At 40.8% G+C, this 18704-nt stretch overlaps 1 protein-coding gene across 2 annotated transcripts in view; it reads left to right on the top strand.

Annotated features, from left to right (window-relative positions):
• NHEJ1 (non-homologous end joining factor 1) overlaps window positions 1-18704 on the top strand; it is a 101253-nt gene that overhangs the window by 2646 nt on the left and 79903 nt on the right. For both annotated transcript variants that reach the window (XM_037848945.1, XM_037848944.1), the window contains exons 2-5: window positions 868-1044; window positions 1502-1714; window positions 8441-8579; window positions 9183-9241. In XM_037848945.1, coding sequence (XP_037704873.1) covers window positions 868-1044; window positions 1502-1714; window positions 8441-8579; window positions 9183-9241 — 588 coding nt within the window. The remainder of the gene's footprint in view (window positions 1-867; window positions 1045-1501; window positions 1715-8440; window positions 8580-9182; window positions 9242-18704) is intronic.

Here is an 18704-nt window from a genome sequence, read left to right as displayed (position 1 = left end):
CTGCTACTTTAGCTGTTGAGATAGAAAAATTGGTTTCCAAGAGTTCCAGGATGTGCAGGAGGGCATGTGCCGTTGATGGCCTGGGGAGTGGGCTAAGGGGAAGTTAATTCCCTGTCTGCATTGTGGGGTGCCTTGTATGTGTGACTTTCTAGTTATTCAGGCTCTTGTTGAAATGGGGTTTGGGGCTTGTATGTTTTTACCTGGACACAGCTTATTAGTTCTTCTTCCTGTGACATTGATCCCTTTGAGAAATTGATGACAGCTATGAGCCTCTTCTCACCAAAATGCATAGATTCACATGCATAGATTCTAGATTAAGAACCCCTGCCTTAAAGAGTATTTTTTTTTAATCCTGAGAGTTGCCAGAGCTTTGTTTTTAGATAATTATCAAATGATTTGCATTTCCTGTCCAGGACACTCATGACTTATGATGTTTTAGATAACAAGCGCTATTTCTTCTCTTCCAGGAGTTCTGGGACTGGATGACACTGACATAGTTATTAGGAACATGATAAAGATGCAGCAAGAATGGTTTAGATTTCCACATTCAGTTAATGTTATTTGAAGCAGAAATCCTAATACCAACATGCTGAGGCTTAGACACTGTAGAAGAAAGATGTATTGTGTCTTTTAGGAACTTAATATGGGGGGTGGGGACCCTCAAGTTCTAAATGGATTTTTGTTGGTTAAGAGGTGGTAAGGTCAGTGTTCAACTGGTTATAACAGGAGAAGAAGGTAAATCCATGCCTTCTGCTTATCAGGCAGGATTTTCACAAGCCTTTAGTTGATATGGCACTGTCTGTGGGGTGCCCTCCCTGGGCTTCCAGTACCCTGAGGGCACTGTGCTAAATTAGGACTTCCTTGCAGATGGAGGAGCTGGAGCAAGGCCTGTTGACACAGCCATGGGCATGGCTGCAGCTTGCAGAGGACTCCCTGTTAGTCAAGGCTTACTTCACCAGGCAGGGCTATGCCTTGCTGGTTTCTGATCTTCAACAGGTGTGGCATGAACAGGTGGACACTACTGTTGTCAGCCAGCGAGCTGAGGTAAGTGTGACGAGAAGCACTGGTGATAGTGGGAGTAATGGTGGATATGATTGCTTTCCTAGTAAAAGTCAGGGGACATTCACATCACCTAGCTTGTTGGCCTTTAGGTTGTCATGGAAGTTTGAATTAGGTGAGACAGTTCCTATTAATGCCCTGAACTTCTACCTACAGCCCAGGCCCTGGGATCTTTCCTTATGGTTGCGTGCATGCATGTGTGTGGGTATATGTGTGTGTGTGTGTGTGTGGTTTCTGTACTGCAATTATCTGATTTATAATATCTGATCTATATGTGTTTTGTAAATTGACCTGCCCTAGGAAGACTCTTCCGATGTTTTTGTCTTCTATTCCCTTCCTCGCATGCCAGTTGTCTTCCTGTTAATGAGAGCTTTTCTGTAAAATGTAGAGCCAGTTTTCTTTTGGCACCCTCAAGTCTTTCCAACTTTTGCTGTTTCTTTAGGAGCTGAACAAGCGCCTGACTGCTCCTCCTGCAGCTTTTCTGTGTCATTTGGATAATCTACTTCGCCCATTGTTGAAGGACATTTCTTACCCCAGTAAAGCTACCTTCTCCTGTGATCGTGTGGCAGGGGCACTGATCCTACGGATGCGAAGTGAGCTCTCTGGTTTTCCCTTCCATTGGAATTTCCACTTTGTTCTAGCCAGCCCTTCCCTGGTGAGTGTAATTCAAATGTGTGAAGGGAGTTGAGGAAGGGGGCCAGGGAAGGATGCCAGCTGCTTTGAGATGAATGAAATGTTAGGAGCTCTTATTTTGTTTGAAAAACCCATTTGAATTTCTTTTCCATCAAAAAACTTTCCTTGGCTAGAAAAAAGGGAAAATGGATTCTTGACTGGTATATCCTTTCCTTGCAAAGGGAGCAAAGTTTGGGTCTATGCACTATATTGAATGTCTTTATTCATAAAATATTCATTTAGCATGGATAAAGCATCTATTATGGGCTAATTGTTGGGAATCCAGATCTAGAAAATATAGCTCTTCCTGGAGATCATACTCTAGTGACAAGACAGACCGATAGGAAATTATGATAAAGTGTGGTAGTTCTTCAAGTGTTGTAGGACCAGGATTGGAGGAAGAAGGGGGTTGAGGACCAGAGAAGACCTGTTTGAGGAGATAGTTTCTGAGCTGAATTTTGAAAATGAATAGGAACTAGTTGGGAGAAAATAAAGGAAAGATTGTTTTAGGCAAAAGAGTGCACTTTGAGAGGCATGGAGATGTATCTAAGCAGCAAGTTTGTGAACTTCGTAACTGCAGTATAGATGGGAGGCCAATACATGAGGCAGGCGTGGCCAGCTCTTGAAGGATTCTGATGAGTTTGGATTTTCTCCCAAAGGCAACAACAGGGAGCCATTGAAAAACTTTAAGCAGGGGTTTAATATGATCCAATTTGTGATTTAGTGGGGTCACTCTGGTAATAGAATGGGAGTATGTATCAGTGTCAGGAATCTGAATATTACTTCATCACTGAATCCTTACAACAACCCTGCGAGATAAGTATATTACCCCCATTTTTGGAGTAAGAAACTGAGATTGCAAGTAACTTGTGTGAAGCTTACAAGTAAATGAACTGGAATTTGAACCCCAGATTGGTCTGATTTGAGAGCGTGTTTTCAGGGCCTCTGTTCACTTTATAGCTTTATTATGCTTTGTTATGCCCTGAGAGCTTTTATTAGAAATTAGTTAATTGAGAATGAGCATTAAGATCCAGTTTGCAGGTCGTACTACTGCCTGCGTCCTTGCAGTCTTCCATATTCACGAGATTGTTTCAGTTAGTAGTGCTTGGAGGACAGGGTCTTCTGTGGGAGGCCTGAGGGTATATAATCAGCAGAGGGGTATGAAGACAAGTGAGCATCATTTCCTGTCTCCCTTTAGTTTCCCAGAGGGGCTGTGACACTTTGGAATTGATAGAGTGGATGGAACAAAGGGCTTTTTGAGGAACTGTTTTCTGATATGCATTTATCTGAAACCCAGTAAAACTAGACTTGAGTACTAGGAGAACTGCTTCTCATTCATCTTTGAATTTTCGAAGTCCAGCAACAGTGCGTAGAATATAGTAGTAACTTATATTTGTTGATTTGAGTTGAATTTCTTCTGAAATTTTCCATCCTGCTTCTGGTATAGAATTTACCTATTTAATTCAAGGTTCCTGTAGCATTTTCTAAATGACACCAGGGGGCACTGTTCCCTTAATAATACTTGCCATGGGACCAAACCATTTGGGTAGCTTTGGCGAGTCCCGGGTTTAGCATAACATTGTCCTAGAATAGAGATTGGGAGGCAGTTCTCTTTGAGGCTGATAGGCCGTGATAGTTTTTGCTTTCAAAAGAATACAGTAGAGAACACTTGTAAAGGTATATTATACTGGAAAAAATATATAAAGAACAAACTAGCTATTCTAGGCAAATTCCTCTTACTAGGGAGTTCAGTAAGGAAAGAGGCAGCAGTGTTTGGAGTGGGGTGAGTCCTGGTTGGCCCTTGGGAGAAGTTATCTTTTGAACAAGTTAAAACAAAATATTTATAATTAAAAGAATAAAAAGAATGCCATCCCAGGGAAACCCCTGAACCTGAGCAAGTTTTACAGGGAAAAAGTTAGAGCCCGTGGGCATGGGTAGGGTTGTAGACGGAAACTATTTCAGGCTTGTGTATTTTGTCTGTGAGGTCATACGGTCAAAATTTTTTTTGTTACTCATTCTTGTGATTGTTTTTATTTTATATTTCTGAATGGGTAATTCATGCAAAAGACAAAAATGTCAAACAGCATTTAAGGGTATACAGGGAAAAAATAGGTCTCCCTTCTACACCCTTCTCCAGGTCCTTATTTTCCTTCTGTAAAGTAATTACCTCTTTTAGCTTCTGTGAATTCGTATAGAAAGCTATATATAGGTACATGTATATACTCACAGTCAAGTACATATCTGTTTACGTGTATATATTTTCACAGCTGGTGAAATACCTTGCTGTTTTCATTTAATTATTTCACTTAAGTACAGAACTTGGACATCATTCTATATCAACACAGTTAGAAGATCTGCCTTAATCTTTTTTAATGGCTACATAGCATTTTATTTAATGAATATTTCAAAATGTATTGTTTCCTATTGCTAGATATTTATTTCTTGTCTTTTGCTATAATATACAATGAATATCCTTGTATTTACTTTTTATTTTCACTTTGTTCATTTTACTCTTTTTTAAAATTTTAAATTCAGTTTTATTGAGATATATTCACATACTGTACAGTCATCCATGATGTACAGTCAGCTGTTCACAGTACCATCATATAGTTGTGCATTCATCACCCCAATCTATTTTTGAACATTTTCTTTATACCAGAAAGAATCAGAATAAGAATAAAAAATAAAAAATAAAAAAGGACACCCAAATCATCCCCCCATCCCACCCTATTTTTCATTTAGTTTTTGTCCCCATTTATCTACTCATCCATCCACACTCTGGGTAAAGGGAGTGTGATCCACAAGGTTTTCACAATCACACTGTCACCCCTTGTAATCTACATTGTTATACAGTTGTCTTCAAGGGTCAAGGCTATTGGGTTGGAGTTTGGTAGTTTCAGGTATTTGTTTCTAGCTATTCCAATACAATAAAACCTAGAAAGTGTTATCTATATAGTGTGTAAGAATGTCTACCAGAGTGACCCCTTGACTCCATTTGAAATGTCTTAGCCACTGAAACTTTATTTTGTTTCATTTTGCATCCCCCTTTTGGTCAAGAAGATGTTCTCAATCCCACGATGCCAGGTCCAGATTCATCCCTGGGAGTCATATCCTGTGTTGCCAGGGAAATTTACACCCCTGGGAGTCAGGTCCCACGTAGGGGTAGGGCAGTGAGATCACCTGCCGAGGTGGCTTAGTTAGAGAGGGAGGGCCACATCTGAGCAACAAAGAGGCACTCTTTGGCACAATTATAAGCAGGTTTAGCCTCTCCTTTGCTGTATTTACTTTTTTGTGTGTGTAAATGTGTAAGTAAATTGCTAGAAGTAGAATAGCTGCTTCAGAGAGTATAAGCTTCATTAATCTTGCTAACATAATGCCAAATTGTCCTCCAGAAAGATTATGCAGCTTAAATCCTACCAGCAATTAAGTAGAGTAGAATAGTGCCTGCTTTTCCACACCTACAACACAATATATTCACCTTAGTAATGTAATGGTTCTTAAATCTCTGCAGGATAACATGGAATATGTAAAACTTCAGGTCCCTATTTTCTAACACCAAGCCCATCTCCATTCATTGCCAACTTCATTTCCACTTCTTTCTCACTGTCTATTCTTTCTAGTACCTAATGTAATTCTTGATTGTCCATATTTTGACATTCAAACTTTGTCACCTCTTTGGCCATTTTGTGATTCGTAGAAGTTGTAGCAAAAGGTTTCTTTGTAGTAGAAAGAGCATAGGCTTTGGAACCAGCAGACCTGAATTTGTAACTCAGCTCCGCCACTTTCGGAATGCTTGTATTAGCTTGGGTGAGTTACTGAACTTTTATGAGAACTCAGTTTTTTTAATCTGTAAGGTGGAGACACAACCTTACTGTAGAGTTGTGAGGATTAAGTAAGAAAGCATATGTAATATTACTTAACCTTAGCATTAAAGTGGACTTGTAAGAACAAATATTTCAATTCCATAACTTTTCCTTCTTAAAAAGACAGGAACTCAGATTACTTGGGGTTGAGCCATTTTCACCCTCGATGCTGCCAGTCAGGTCTAGAATCCAGGCTTCCTAATTCCCAGGCTACTACTTTTTACTGTATCACCTGATATGACTGATCTTGGGATTGATAACTGTTATTCTCTTCTCCTTATGAGGTGTGAACATTTCTATGGGAAATCTGAAGACTTCAGGGAGATTATAAATAGCTTTTTCCTCTGGAAAAAATTGGCAACTCCTGCTTCTATACCTGCCATACTTCTGGATCTCCTTAACTGTTGTGAGTTATTTGAAGGCAGCAGCCTCAGAGGGTCAGAGCAAATATTAGGCACCGATAGGTAGTTGCTGAATCGACTTGTTGAACTGCATCTCTTCATATATTGCTCTCTGTAAATGAAGGGTGTCATCCCTGAGCTCCTAAAGTACTTCAAGATTTTTCTTTGTAGGATCTGTGGGCTTGCTTTGGTTCATTTATGCATTTTAATTAGTCTTTCCTATGACCATTAACAAATATGTTCAAGATTTTTATCCAGTGTTAATCTATGTTCAAGAACAGAACAAGGCTATTGGGAAAGATTTAGAATGAAGTCTATTACCTCAGCCACAATCCTCACTCCACTAAACGGATTTAAGAGAAATCATTGTAGTTCACGTTACTTTGAAATGAATTATACCCCAGTGATTCAAGGTGGTGTAATACAATCCAATGAACTTATTTGAGCAGTTGAAATATTTACTAAGAAAAAACTTTTAGGGTTTGTTTGTTTGTTTTTGGCTGTATGGACAGTGAGGTCCGTTAGATAATTCAGGGGCCTGCTATGGCATCATTATATTTAGTTAGACATGGCATTAATTGTAATCATTCCTCATCATGTTTTATGTTGTAATATTTACCACTACTCAAAGAAATTGCTATTAAGGTAGCCCTTCAAAGACAGACCTGTTATTAACTTCAGGAGTTTCTGGTGGTTGCTGCCATCAAATGGATGGTGATGCTGCTTGATTAGCAATGGCAAATATTTTTAGTTCAGCTCACCAAACATTGACTAGCTTTCATAGAGCAAGAATTCACCTATTTTTCCTCCTGGTCTATCTTAAATGGAACCAAACTTAAGAAACAATTCCAAGGAAAGAGGGTTGGGTCTAGAGCAAACACATTTTTCCAAAGGAGAACCACTGTCACATTCTGAATAGTACTTCCTGGAGGCTTAAGTCTATACTAAGCACCTGAGCTGGGAGTTAGTGCCAGGTTGGAATGTGCTGTAGGATGAAAGGAGGTGCCAACCCAAGGAGTGCCGGTATCCACTCCTGGGCTTGATTTCTGGCCGCCCACTCTGGGCCAGGCCTTCTGCACTTCTTGGGTCCTGTTACTGGAACAAAAATTGCTGTCACCTACGCTCCTCCACCCCTGCACACCCACCTGGTCCATTCTAGTCTGTCCTAAAGAAATGTGGAAAAAAGTCTTTTGTTCTTCATTTGAGCCACCACCGTATTGGAATTTTTAGTAGTAACTTTTACTAGAAAATTAATGGACAGTGAAAACAAGGAAGTCTGAGGAATCTAGGTCCTGAGCCAGATGACTCTGCCTGGCACATCTTGTGGGACACTCTAGTACCTTTGTCTCCATTCAAACGTGTGGAGTAAATTGTCTAAAAGCACCCCTTTTTAGTTCTCAGGCAGGGGTAGACATACTTTGGCTGGTGGGTCAAATGTGGCCCGCTGCCTCTTTTTGTAAGGTTCTATTGGAACACAGTTACCCTCATTCATTTCTGTGTTGTCTGTGGCTGCTTTCATCTTATGATGGTAGAGTTAAGCAGTTGTGATAGATACTGTGGCCTGAACAGTCAGAAACCATCTGACCCTTTACAGAAAAAGTTTCCTGACCTCTGATCTAAGACATTTCTTCTTCTTAGCTCCTGCTTTAGCCCATTTCCTTTCCAGGGAAGGGAAAGGAACTTTAATAACCTCCCTGAGCCACAAATGGGTGATAAACTTTAGTTATATTCATTGACAGGATACACAGGATACCTTGTGTGGGAGAATTAAATGATTATTCTTTAAAGCTATACAGTATCATATGAGAGTATCACCCTAATTGTACTGCCGTATGGCTGTGCTTGCTTCTTCTTACCTCTTGTTAGGGGCAAGGTGTGTGTGTGTGTAGTGGGGGAGGGATAACTGGCTTGTTTCTGTTACAACGGTGACCTCAGAGTTTGCTGCATTTAGTGGAGCAGATTGAAACTCTGGGTTCATTCTGGGCTATCATTAGTTCTGAAATGTCTCTTAATTAGTGTCTGGACCTAATTCACTTTCAAAGCTCTCTACTCTATCGATTTTTGTCTTCTTTTATACTATTTTACTAGCATATTCTGCTCTAGCCACATTGATTTTCTTGAGGGTTTCTTGGATCTTCTGCTTTTGTCTCTCAGCCTTTGCTGAAAGATGAGTCAACTCTTTCCTCTTCTCAACTCTGATCACATCCTTCTCTTTAAGTCACAACTCTAGGTCATTATCCTATCCTTTATTTGCACTACCAAGAAAATCCTTGAACCTCTTTATTATATTTATTTAATTGTTTGTGTGTACATTTATAAAAATGGATTACTTGCCTATGAAACTGTAAGTTCCCTTAAAGATATTTATTCTTTAGTATCTTTTTTTCTAGTATCAGATACAGTTTGTAAGTATCTGTTGACTAATTGATATCTCTCCCATCAAAGGTCTCCCAACACTTGATTCGTCCTCTGATGGGCATGAGTCTGGCATTGCAGTGCCAAGTGAGAGAACTAGCAACAGTGCTGCATATGAAAGATCTAGAGATCCAGGACTATCAGGAGAGTGGGGCTACACTGAGCCGAGGTGAGAGGACATTCTTTGAGGAGCTGGGTGGGGAGTGGTTCAGGTAATCCAAGGGCCTAAGAAAAAGAAGAGACTCATCTGAGTCAGAGAGGTGTTTCTCCTATTTTGGGTTCTGGCTACTGACCAGTAACTGAAGAGTTGATACTAGGCCATACTTCTCCCTGCCTCGAGTACCTGGCTAGGGCCCAAGTGGCCAATGGAAGCTATAACCAAGTCCAGACATGCCCTGGGCAATGGCAAAGAAAGACTTTGGAAGGGGGCCAACAGCTATTTAAAATTGTACTAGGACAACACAAAGTTGGGAGTTTAGGAAGCTGCATAACTCCAACTTTACATTAAAAATTCAGTTGGATGTTTGTCTTTGTAGCAGGAAAAACCCCTAGAGTAGATGCTGCCACCAAACCTGCCATTTGTCGCTAATCATCATGTCCTGCCTGTTTGCCCACACACCCTCAACCCTTTTCTTCCATGGGACTAGGTGTTTCTGCATTTATATCTTTCTCTTCTTTCCCAGGAAGTCCTGAGGTCTGTTTCCTTTCCAGTCACAGACAGGAAGTTCATCCTAGGACTCATATTTCTTTTCTCTATCCCTTCTCATTACAGGTCGATTGAGGACAGAACCATTTGAAGAAAATTCCTTTTTGGAACAATTTATGGTAGAGGTAGGGTATTTGTTATTTCCTTTTTCCTTAAGAAACTTTGCTTTACTTCCTCTTTCCAGGTGCCTGAGTGATGATTTGCATTTTGGATGTTAAGTGGCTTGTATGGATGGAAAGCCCTTTCTCTGAAAAAGTTGCCTATAGAAAGTCTGATAAAACTTGAGCTGGACATGGGGAAGATGAGAAAAAGTGGGGTAAAAGAATGTAAAAGACAACAGTGGGCTGATTAATATTTGTAAAACATCTGCTAAAATACCTAGGGATTTAGTTTGGAATTCTCTAACCTTAGAAAACTTGGGTGACCATTTGCTGAAGTTCTGCTTGTTGAGATTTGATCACAAGGTCTGTATCATGGGAGCAGAGGGTTAGCCATATTTACTTGTCTAACCCCTTCAGCATCCAGGAATAGGAGAAGGTAGAAAGCTCAGTGCTACCATTTGGGGACTGTCTTGTGGGCGTAGTAGGCTGTGGAAAATCACGGTGTTTATACAAGGGGACTGGCAAAGCAATGGATGGGAATAGATAATTGTGGCCTGTCAGGAGCTCCTGTCTTGCTTTCCCTTCTAAGGATTGTGCTTGGCCAAAAGAAACCTATTAAATGCCAAATGGGTGGTGGTGGCGGCGGTGGTATTAATAATAGCAACCTTTGATAATGCCAGTCAATATTGATCTCCTTCTTTAATGCTTCTAGGACTTGTTGGTTGTGCAGTTAGTATCTTAGTATTATTACCCCATTTTCTAATTATACATGTTGACCAAGTTGGAATTTTATTATGTAAGTAAATAATGGTATTATAGTATTGTGTTGTTTATAGATTATTCATATTTCTGTCTTGTCTTCTAAGCTAATTTGTAAGTTCCTTGTGGACAGGGACTATGTCTTATACCTCTTTTGAATCTGATATTAGCACTTTTCAAAGTGCTCGGCATAAAGCAGGTGTTCTTGATTGGAACCTTCTGTTTTGCCTCAATACACTGACTAAGTAGTGACCCCACAGTGTTTGGGGTTTTGACACTAAGAGCCAAGAATGTGAGGTGGGTGCTCAGTCCATGTACTGAAGCAATTATAACTCTGGAGAAGAAGGAAAGCATGCATTGCTAAGTCCTGAAGCAGAATAGGTCTCAAGTTTTTATGGAGAAAGAGGGACTTTTAAATCTAAACTTGTGACAAAGATCAGAGACTTCCTAGGTTATTTTCTCCCAGTTAGCTTCAAGGGTCTATAAGCTGGGTGTTAAGGGAGGTTGACATAGGCTGGGGATGCAGTACTGGTTCCCTGCCTCAGCCCCTTAGCTAAACAATGCAAGGCTTATTCTTATTCCAGCAGGGAAGACTCTTCCTGATCTAGCAACTGCATACCTAGCCAGTTGTATTTCCTAACTTTTTTCTCTGTGTACCTTATGCTTCAGCTATGTGGAATTACTCTCAATTGCCCCAAATTCTGTTTTCTCTAGCCTTTATACCTTTGTACACATTGTTCCCCTTACCTAGAATGTCCAGTGCCCTTGCCTTACCTACCTTGTAAACTTCTATTAATCTATCAAGTGTCAGCTTCAGCTTCTTTGAGAGACCTTTCTAGACTCTCCTTGTGAAGGTAATCCTTATTCCCTGCTATCGTACATTGGTTCATATCTCTATTTTACCACTTATGACTTTGTAATATTAGTTTGTATATCTGCAAGACAATGTCTTTCTCCTCCACTAATCTTTGGACTTTTTGAGGATAAGAACCATGTTGAATGCATTTCTGTATATCCAGCACTGAGGATAGTGCCTGGAAGCAGTAGGTTCTCAGTGATTTTGTGGATGAACATGTTGACAAATTGATGCTGAGGGATTTTATGAAAATTGTGGCAGTGTGGCCTATGGACACAATGTTGTTTGTTAGACTAAATTTGGGGTCTTCAGTTATCTCCTGGTTCATGTTGCAGCCTTGGATAAATCACTTCTCTCAAAGCCTCCATTTTCTCATTTGTAAAATTGGAGGCCCATCTCTTTCATTCAACTGAGTGGAACCCTGCAGAATTGAATGAGAAAACATTAATCCAGAAAGCATTAGAATCCAGTTGCTAGTCCAGGAAGGTTATTAGTGTTTTGGAACCAACTTCTTCAAGAGTATTTGTCCTCTAGGTTCTGGGTGGGTCACGGCCTAACCTCAAGGCTTTTAGAATTTTATTATATCTGGGAAGGATCTGAGAGATAGGTATTTGTAGCTTTCCAATTTATAGATTAAAAACTATAAACCTCAAGGAGATTAAGTGTAGCTGTAGGTTAGGACCTCCCACATCTGATTATCCTATTTTTGTTTCCCTACTTTAGCTGGTTGTACATACCACTTAGGGGAGTTATTAGGGCTAGGATAATGTGGAATTCTTGTGACTTTCTGGGATCACTGCACTGTCCTTAGACTGTCCTCCATAGCTGCTAGAACTGAAAGATTTCCTCCTGGGACTGTGAGTTTCTTGTGGCCCCTGCATCTTTTCAGTTACTCAGCTTGTGCAGGATTCTACAAACAGGACATGAGGGTCATGGGGTCACCCAAGACTGAACTGAAAGGATGTGCCATCAAAATAAGCAACATGGAATAGGAAGATAAACAAACCAGGGACAGAGAACTTGGGATGAAGTTTCAGGGAGGCCAGGGTTGCTGCAGAAGGCCTTGGGGTCAGTGCCCGGTTCATTTTGCCTAACATTGCTAGGCAAGAGGCCATGGAGACAGGACGCACAGGGGCATTAGGACAGGCAGGGAGGATTCTAAGATACTAAGACTGGGAAAAATATTTAAGGATTGAACAGGGGTTACTTCACCATGTTTGCTCCTCACCCCCACCCCCACCCCTGCACCAAAAAGCCTCTGATTTTTCATTTTCAAGCAACCCAAGGAGGCCAACAAATGGTGGCCTGACCAGAGGGAGAATACTGGCAATGTCGATGCAAAAGGGAAGTGAAAGAGTCAGGACTGGGTGGGCTGGTTGTAGGCATGATCCTCATATAAAGCATTTCCCAGGACTAGGGGCTGAGAGGCACCTTTAGGAGTGGAAGAAGAGTCAAGGAATTGGGGGCTATTATTACCTGGCAATGGAGCTGTGTTAGGGAGGAAGTTTAGGATGAGTGGGTGACCTAGCCCACTCCCAGTCTAGTCCACTGGAGGGAGTGCCTCCCCTTGGCCCTGTCGATGCTTCCCTCTCTCCATCTGGTTGCCATCAGGCTGTGTGGCTGCTGGCGGGCTCTTTATTTATTTATCCCAGTGTAATGGGGTGAGGAGAGAGCTGGCCAGGGGCTGGCATTCCGAGGCCATGCCACTGAGCCACAGGCGGTTTGCATGGGTGTGTGAGTCATTGGGGCTGCATGCTGCTCAAACCAGATGCGGCCAGGCTCAGAGACAGCAGGCAGCCCAAAATAGAGCCCCGCCCTCTGCAGCTGGCAACCCCTGGCTAAAGATCAGCCTTTGACACCAAAACCTGGGCAGTTGTGTGAAGTTGGCTTCCTTAGGGAGGAGGGCCTTAGCAGAGATAGAGATTTTGCAGTTTTCTTCTCTGTCTTTGGAGGAGGGCATTCAGCATAGCAATCACTCCCATTGCTGTGTGCTGAATGCCTTATAAGACTTAATCTGTTTAGTATAATACTGTAACCAGGAAATTTGGGGTTATAGTTAAAATTGATTTGACTCAGTGTCTGAAATGTAACCATGGTTTTTGTGTCCTGTCTAGTTTTAATTAATATCTTCTGTCCCTTATCTGAAGCCTGATTCTAGAGCAGATATTTCAAGCTATGAAGAAATTCACTGCTGCTCTTATGAAGCTAGGGGCTCTAGCAAAGACACATACCTGGGGAGGATGGGGAGACCTTTAACCTGAAAATTGCAGTTAACCTGTTAAGTTCATTCACAGGCGACTTCTACTTGGTTTCCTTGGCTGCCTCTCCATCCTTTACCTGCCCCATAAATCTTAAGGTTACCCAGGGTTGTGTCCCTGATGCTCTCATCTTTTACTCTCCCTGTCTCTGAGTTATCTCATCCAGACCCTGGTTTCAACTAACATTAGTACCCCAATGATTGCCAATTCTGTATCCCACTATTTCAGGTCCATACTTCTTTCTGCATATTTGGCATTTCCACCTGAATGCCCCACATGTTCCACCCCCTAAACATATCCAAAACTAATCATCTACTCCCTCCAATCTATTTCTCTTCTTATATTTCCTATCTCAGGAGTTGTACTGTTAATCCATCTAGTTTTCTAAGCTATAAATTTGGGAGTCACCCACATTACTCTTTATTCCTATTTTCAAAACCTAACTTATCTAATGTCTTTTGATCTGTCCTCTAGTCCCACTTCCATTGCTTTAGATTTATACCCCTTCCCCCATTTTTAAACTTGTCTTCTAACTTGTCTCTCCATCAGCCTTGTTCCCTTCCAGCTGAACTTCCAGTTGAACTTCCAGTTATACCAGAGTGATCTTATTGAAACAGAAATATGGTTATGTCACTTTCTTGCTTAAAGTCCTTTAGTGGTTCTCCGTTGCTTACAGGATAAAGTTCAAACTCTTTGTGTGCCACACATGATTGTTCATGATCTGGTCCTGCTGACTTCTCCAGCTTGATCTTCTGTCACTCCCCCATAGCACGCTAAACTTTCCTCATATTGAAGTATTGACAACTTCCTGTACATTTCATGCTGTATTTGCCTGGAATTCTCTTTATCTCTTATGTTCATGGAAACTCCTACTCAACTTTCTGACCTCTGCACAGGCATCATCCCTTCTGTGAGGACTCCATGACACATTTTCCTTCCCTCAGTCTGCTCCTCTTTGTCCACGTGGTGCACTTTCATGCTATTTCTTGGCACCCTGTACATACCTCTGCTGTATCATGTGTCATAGGGGAGGATTTGGATATGATAAGGAAGAGTAGGGAAGCAGGGGACAGATTGAGTTGGCTGATCATTTCCCATTTAGGTTTTTCCATTATAAAGCTTGCAAACCTTTCTCCTAAATAAACTTAACTTCCCACAGCACAACGCTCTCCTGTTTTTCTTTCTACCTCATTGGTTTTTCCTTCTCAGAATCTTTTGCTAGTTGTTCTTCTCCCTTACCTCTTGATGTTGTAGTGCCCCAGGACTCAGTTCTTGGTACTCTTTTTTTCTTCACTCATTTTGTTAGTGATCTCACCTTGTCTCATGGCTTTCAATATCAACTTGTCGATGAATTCCAAATTTAATCTTCATTCTAGACCTTGTTCCCGAACTCCAGACTCATATATCCTGTCTTCTTGACAGTTCCACATGGAAGGCTAATAGATATCTCAAACTCAACATGTTCAAAACTGAACTCCTAATCTTATCCCCAAATCTGCTTTTCCTACAACCTCCTTCCATCTCAGTTAATGGAAACTTCATCCTTTCACTTACTCAGGCCAAAAACCTTGGAGTCATCCTTGACTTTCTTTCATTCCTTAGGATATCTTTTTCGTACATCCTGTATCCAGTTCATCAGGAAATCTTGTTGTATCTACCTCCCAATATACCCATAATCTCACCTGTAGTGCTTCCTCTCTGATCTGAGCCACCATCACCTCTTGCCTGGATTATTGCAATAACCTCCTTACTGGTCTCCTTGCTGCTATCCCTGCCCACTTCTGGCTTATTACCAACAAAGTCTTCTTATTAAGACACAAGTCAGATTACTCCCCTGCTCAAAGTTCTTCGTTGGCTTCACATTTCACATACAGAGTAAAACACAAAGGCCTTACAATGGCCTGTAAGAGCCTACCTGATCTGGCCCTCATTACCTTTCCAACTTCATCTCCTAGTACTCTCTCCCTCCTTCTCTCCTCTGTAGCTACACTGGCCTCTTGCTGTTTTTCTAACCCTCTCAGCATCTGTTGCCTTTAGGCTTTTATACTGGCTATTCCCTCAGCCTGGATGCTTTATTTTTTTTTCCAGATATTTGTGTGGCCAACTCCCTCACTTCCTTTGTGTCTGTATTAGTTATCTGTTGCTGAATAACAAATCACCCCCAAACTTAGCAGCTTAAACCAACAAATATTTATTATGTCACACAGTTTTTGAGGTTCAGGAATCCAGGACCATCTCACCAGGGTGGTTCTGGCTTAGGGTCTCTCACGAAGTTGTCAGCTAGGGCTGCAGTCGCCCTAAGGGGCTGGAAAATTTGCTTCCAAGCTCTCTCACATGGCTGTTGGCAGGGAGTGTTAGTTCCTCACTATATGGACTGCTCAAATGACATGGTGCTAGATTCCCTAGTACCAGTGATCTGAGAGAGAGACAGAGGGCACAAACATGCACACAAGAGCAAGATAGAAGCCGTAGTTTTTTTATTACCTAATCTCAGAAGTGATATCTCATCACAATTTTGCTATATTCGTATTCATTAGAAATGAGACACTAAGTCCAGTCCATATTCAGTGGGGAAGGTAGTTAAGCTCCACCACTCCTTAAGGGGAGGAATATCAAATAATTTGTGGATATATCTTTAAGACCACAATAACCTCTTTGTTCAATAGTCTATCTGATTAAAGTTGTAATGCACATCCCTGCCCCTGCTTCTGGCATTCCCATTTCATTTTGCCATGCTCTACTTTTAATTTTTCCATAGCTCTCATCTTCTGATATACTGCCATAAAATTTACTAATTTTATTATGGTCTGTCTCCCCCTGCTAGAATGTAAACTCTACAAGGACAAGGTATATGTTTTATGCACTGGTTTATCCCAAACACTTAGAACTGTCCCTTCACACGTAGTAGACAGTCAATACCTGTTTGTTGAATGAATGTGGGAATAACATCTTCCCACTACTCTTTAGTTTCCCGATCTTATGAAAAGCCATCAATTATCACCTGTTGGTGGCCTTTGATTTAAATAGCCCTACATGTAAACATGAGCAACTTAAAAAGAGGATCTCTGGTAAGCTGGGATTCTACTACTTGCCTTGTTTCTTTGAAACTTATATTTTCTGGGAGGTAGTCTCAAATTTGGGATGAAGTATAAAACTCAAATCTTTTATTAGTGAGAGATCCCATTACCTCATTTTCTAGGGCCGGTTAAGAGATTATTATCTCAGAAACCAAAGGAATAAGAACCTAATGGAATCCTGGAAAGAAAATTAGTCATAGAGCCAAAAATAAATGATTAAATTTCTTCTTATTTCAATCTTTACTCTCTCTGGGCTCTACTTCCACAGTTAGCAGGGCTGCCCCCCTATGAGACACCTGTTGTTTAGTTATGTCCCAGCCTTTATGGAGAGGAAGGCATAGGATTCAGAATATGTTTCTTCAGTACGCTTGATGGGCATCACAAAGAAGGATGAGTCTAGATGATTAGAATATACTCCCTACCATTGTGGGTATCACTTCGCTGCTATAGAGAAACCTGTAGTTAATTCATTTCTTCAGTATTCGACAAGAGCGTGTGCTGTACCAGGTTCTGAGAGCCTATAAGGTTGTGATGCTATTATCACCAGAGAGCTCCTGGTGCTCAGTGGATGGTAATAAGCACCCTGGTATTTCGTGGTTGGAAAAGCTTCTTGGAAAGGCAAGATTTGAACTGGACTTTAATGGATGGTTTAGGTTTTGATAGAGAAGAATGTGGAAAGTATTTTAAGTGGGAAGCACATGGACAAAGGTTGTAAAGTGAGAATGAGAGTGGGTAAGGATTAGTAGAAGATAAGATTAGCTAGATACCTTGGGGCTGCAGCATGGAGGTCCATAAATGCTGGTTAGAGAGTCAGTGCTTCATTCTGAAGGTAAGTAGTTCTCAGGCTTTTTCCTGACTGCAGTCCATTTATTTGTCCATTCCAATCCAATCAATAACATTTATTATTACATGAAGTGATTCTCAAACAGGGGCATGTCTCCTCAGAAGGAGATGGAGTTATGAATTGCTATTGTCGATGGGAGCCATTGAAAGTTTTGACTGGAGAATTGACATATGAAAGTGATCTTTTAGGAAGAATAGGCTGTCAGTGGTGTATGCCTTTGTGATCTGAAGAATAGTTGTGCCATTGACAGGCTAGGAAAATCATGTGTGGGGGCTCAGTTAATTCCAATCTTGGGCATATAAAAGAAGACTTTCCTTACTTAAAACACAAATCCACCAGTATTTGGGCTCTGGAATGAAAATCTGTAGGGAGGAAGGAATGGCTGCACATGTTCCTCAACTATATTTCTTCTGAATTTTGCCTCCTCTTTGGGGTTATCTCACTGTAATTTCTGTAGTCACCACTGAGCACTGTTACCAGGGGTAACCACTTCTTTTCCTTTTGGCCTAAGAATAGACAAAAAGGTCTCTTTCTTTATTTTACTTTTATAAAGCTTTATAAGGGCTGATTCTTTCAAAAGAAAATTAATTGAAACTCGGAAAACAAAAAGGGACTCCACATAGAAAATACAAACAGGATAAAATGACCCATTTCTAAAGGATGGGTTTCTGATTCTGAGATTCCCAATAGTGAGGGACTTTATTAGTTCCCAAATCCTCTTTTCCTAAAAACCCTCAAAACCAGATATTACAAACTCAGATGCCTACAGAGGTCAGGCATATAACACAAATATGTATATCAGGCTAGATGTAAGAAAACAGAGAGTTGTAGGGACCTGTGGAAAACCAAACTGTGCATGCCTTTGTATCTAGACCCAGATAGGCCAGACAGCTTAACCAACGCTACTTCAAGGCATTGGGCTTCTTACTTCCTTCAAAGGAAGTTACAGTCTCCTAAAGTGAAAACTTTTCTTTCCTCTTTAGCCTTGCCAGTTCCACTTTTAGTCTCCCATTTGGTTCTAATCTCTAGTCTGAGAAATCCATTTAGTTCAGAATTGATTTGTGAGGCAGTGATGATTGGTGTCTTATTTCTGGCAAATATCTAGCTTTTTCGGGCCTAAGCTATAAGTTTCATGTATCTCCAGAGCATTTTGTGATGATTCACACTGTTGAATACTCCTTTTTCCCCCTAGTAGACAAAGGGTTTCATAAAAGTCTGTTCATTACAGTATGGCCATTTAACAATGCTTTAGCCTTTAAAAAAATCAATTTAACTAGAGTTAATTAAAAAACCATTTTAAAAAGATCTTTTTCACATACTTGTTGAATTTGAATTGATTATAGAACATACAAGTGGGGATGCTCAGGAAAGAGTTGAAAAAATAGGGTTGAGCTTAGATTGAAGAAGGATCCATAGAAATATATTTGGAAAGCTTCTGCCAAGGAGTGGTATTTGAAGCTGTGAGAGTGGATGCATCTTTTGCTGGGAGGAGCATGGAGAGAAGAACAAATCTCAATGTTTGAGATTTAGGGAACAATTGTAATTGGGAAGAAATTAGGAAATGTGAGTGAGGTAGGAAGAGATTCAAGATAGAGTAGTACATTAGAAGCCAAGAAGAAGGAGCTAACAATTATAAAGTACATACTTTGTGTGTGTTAGACATGGTGCAAGGTGGTTTACCTAAGCTTTTACT

This window comes from Choloepus didactylus, chromosome 9 (genome assembly GCF_015220235.1).
Source record: "Choloepus didactylus isolate mChoDid1 chromosome 9, mChoDid1.pri, whole genome shotgun sequence".
NCBI classification, from domain to species: Eukaryota; Metazoa; Chordata; class Mammalia; order Pilosa; family Megalonychidae; genus Choloepus; species Choloepus didactylus.
This window is presented reverse-complemented; position numbering and strand designations above follow the sequence as displayed.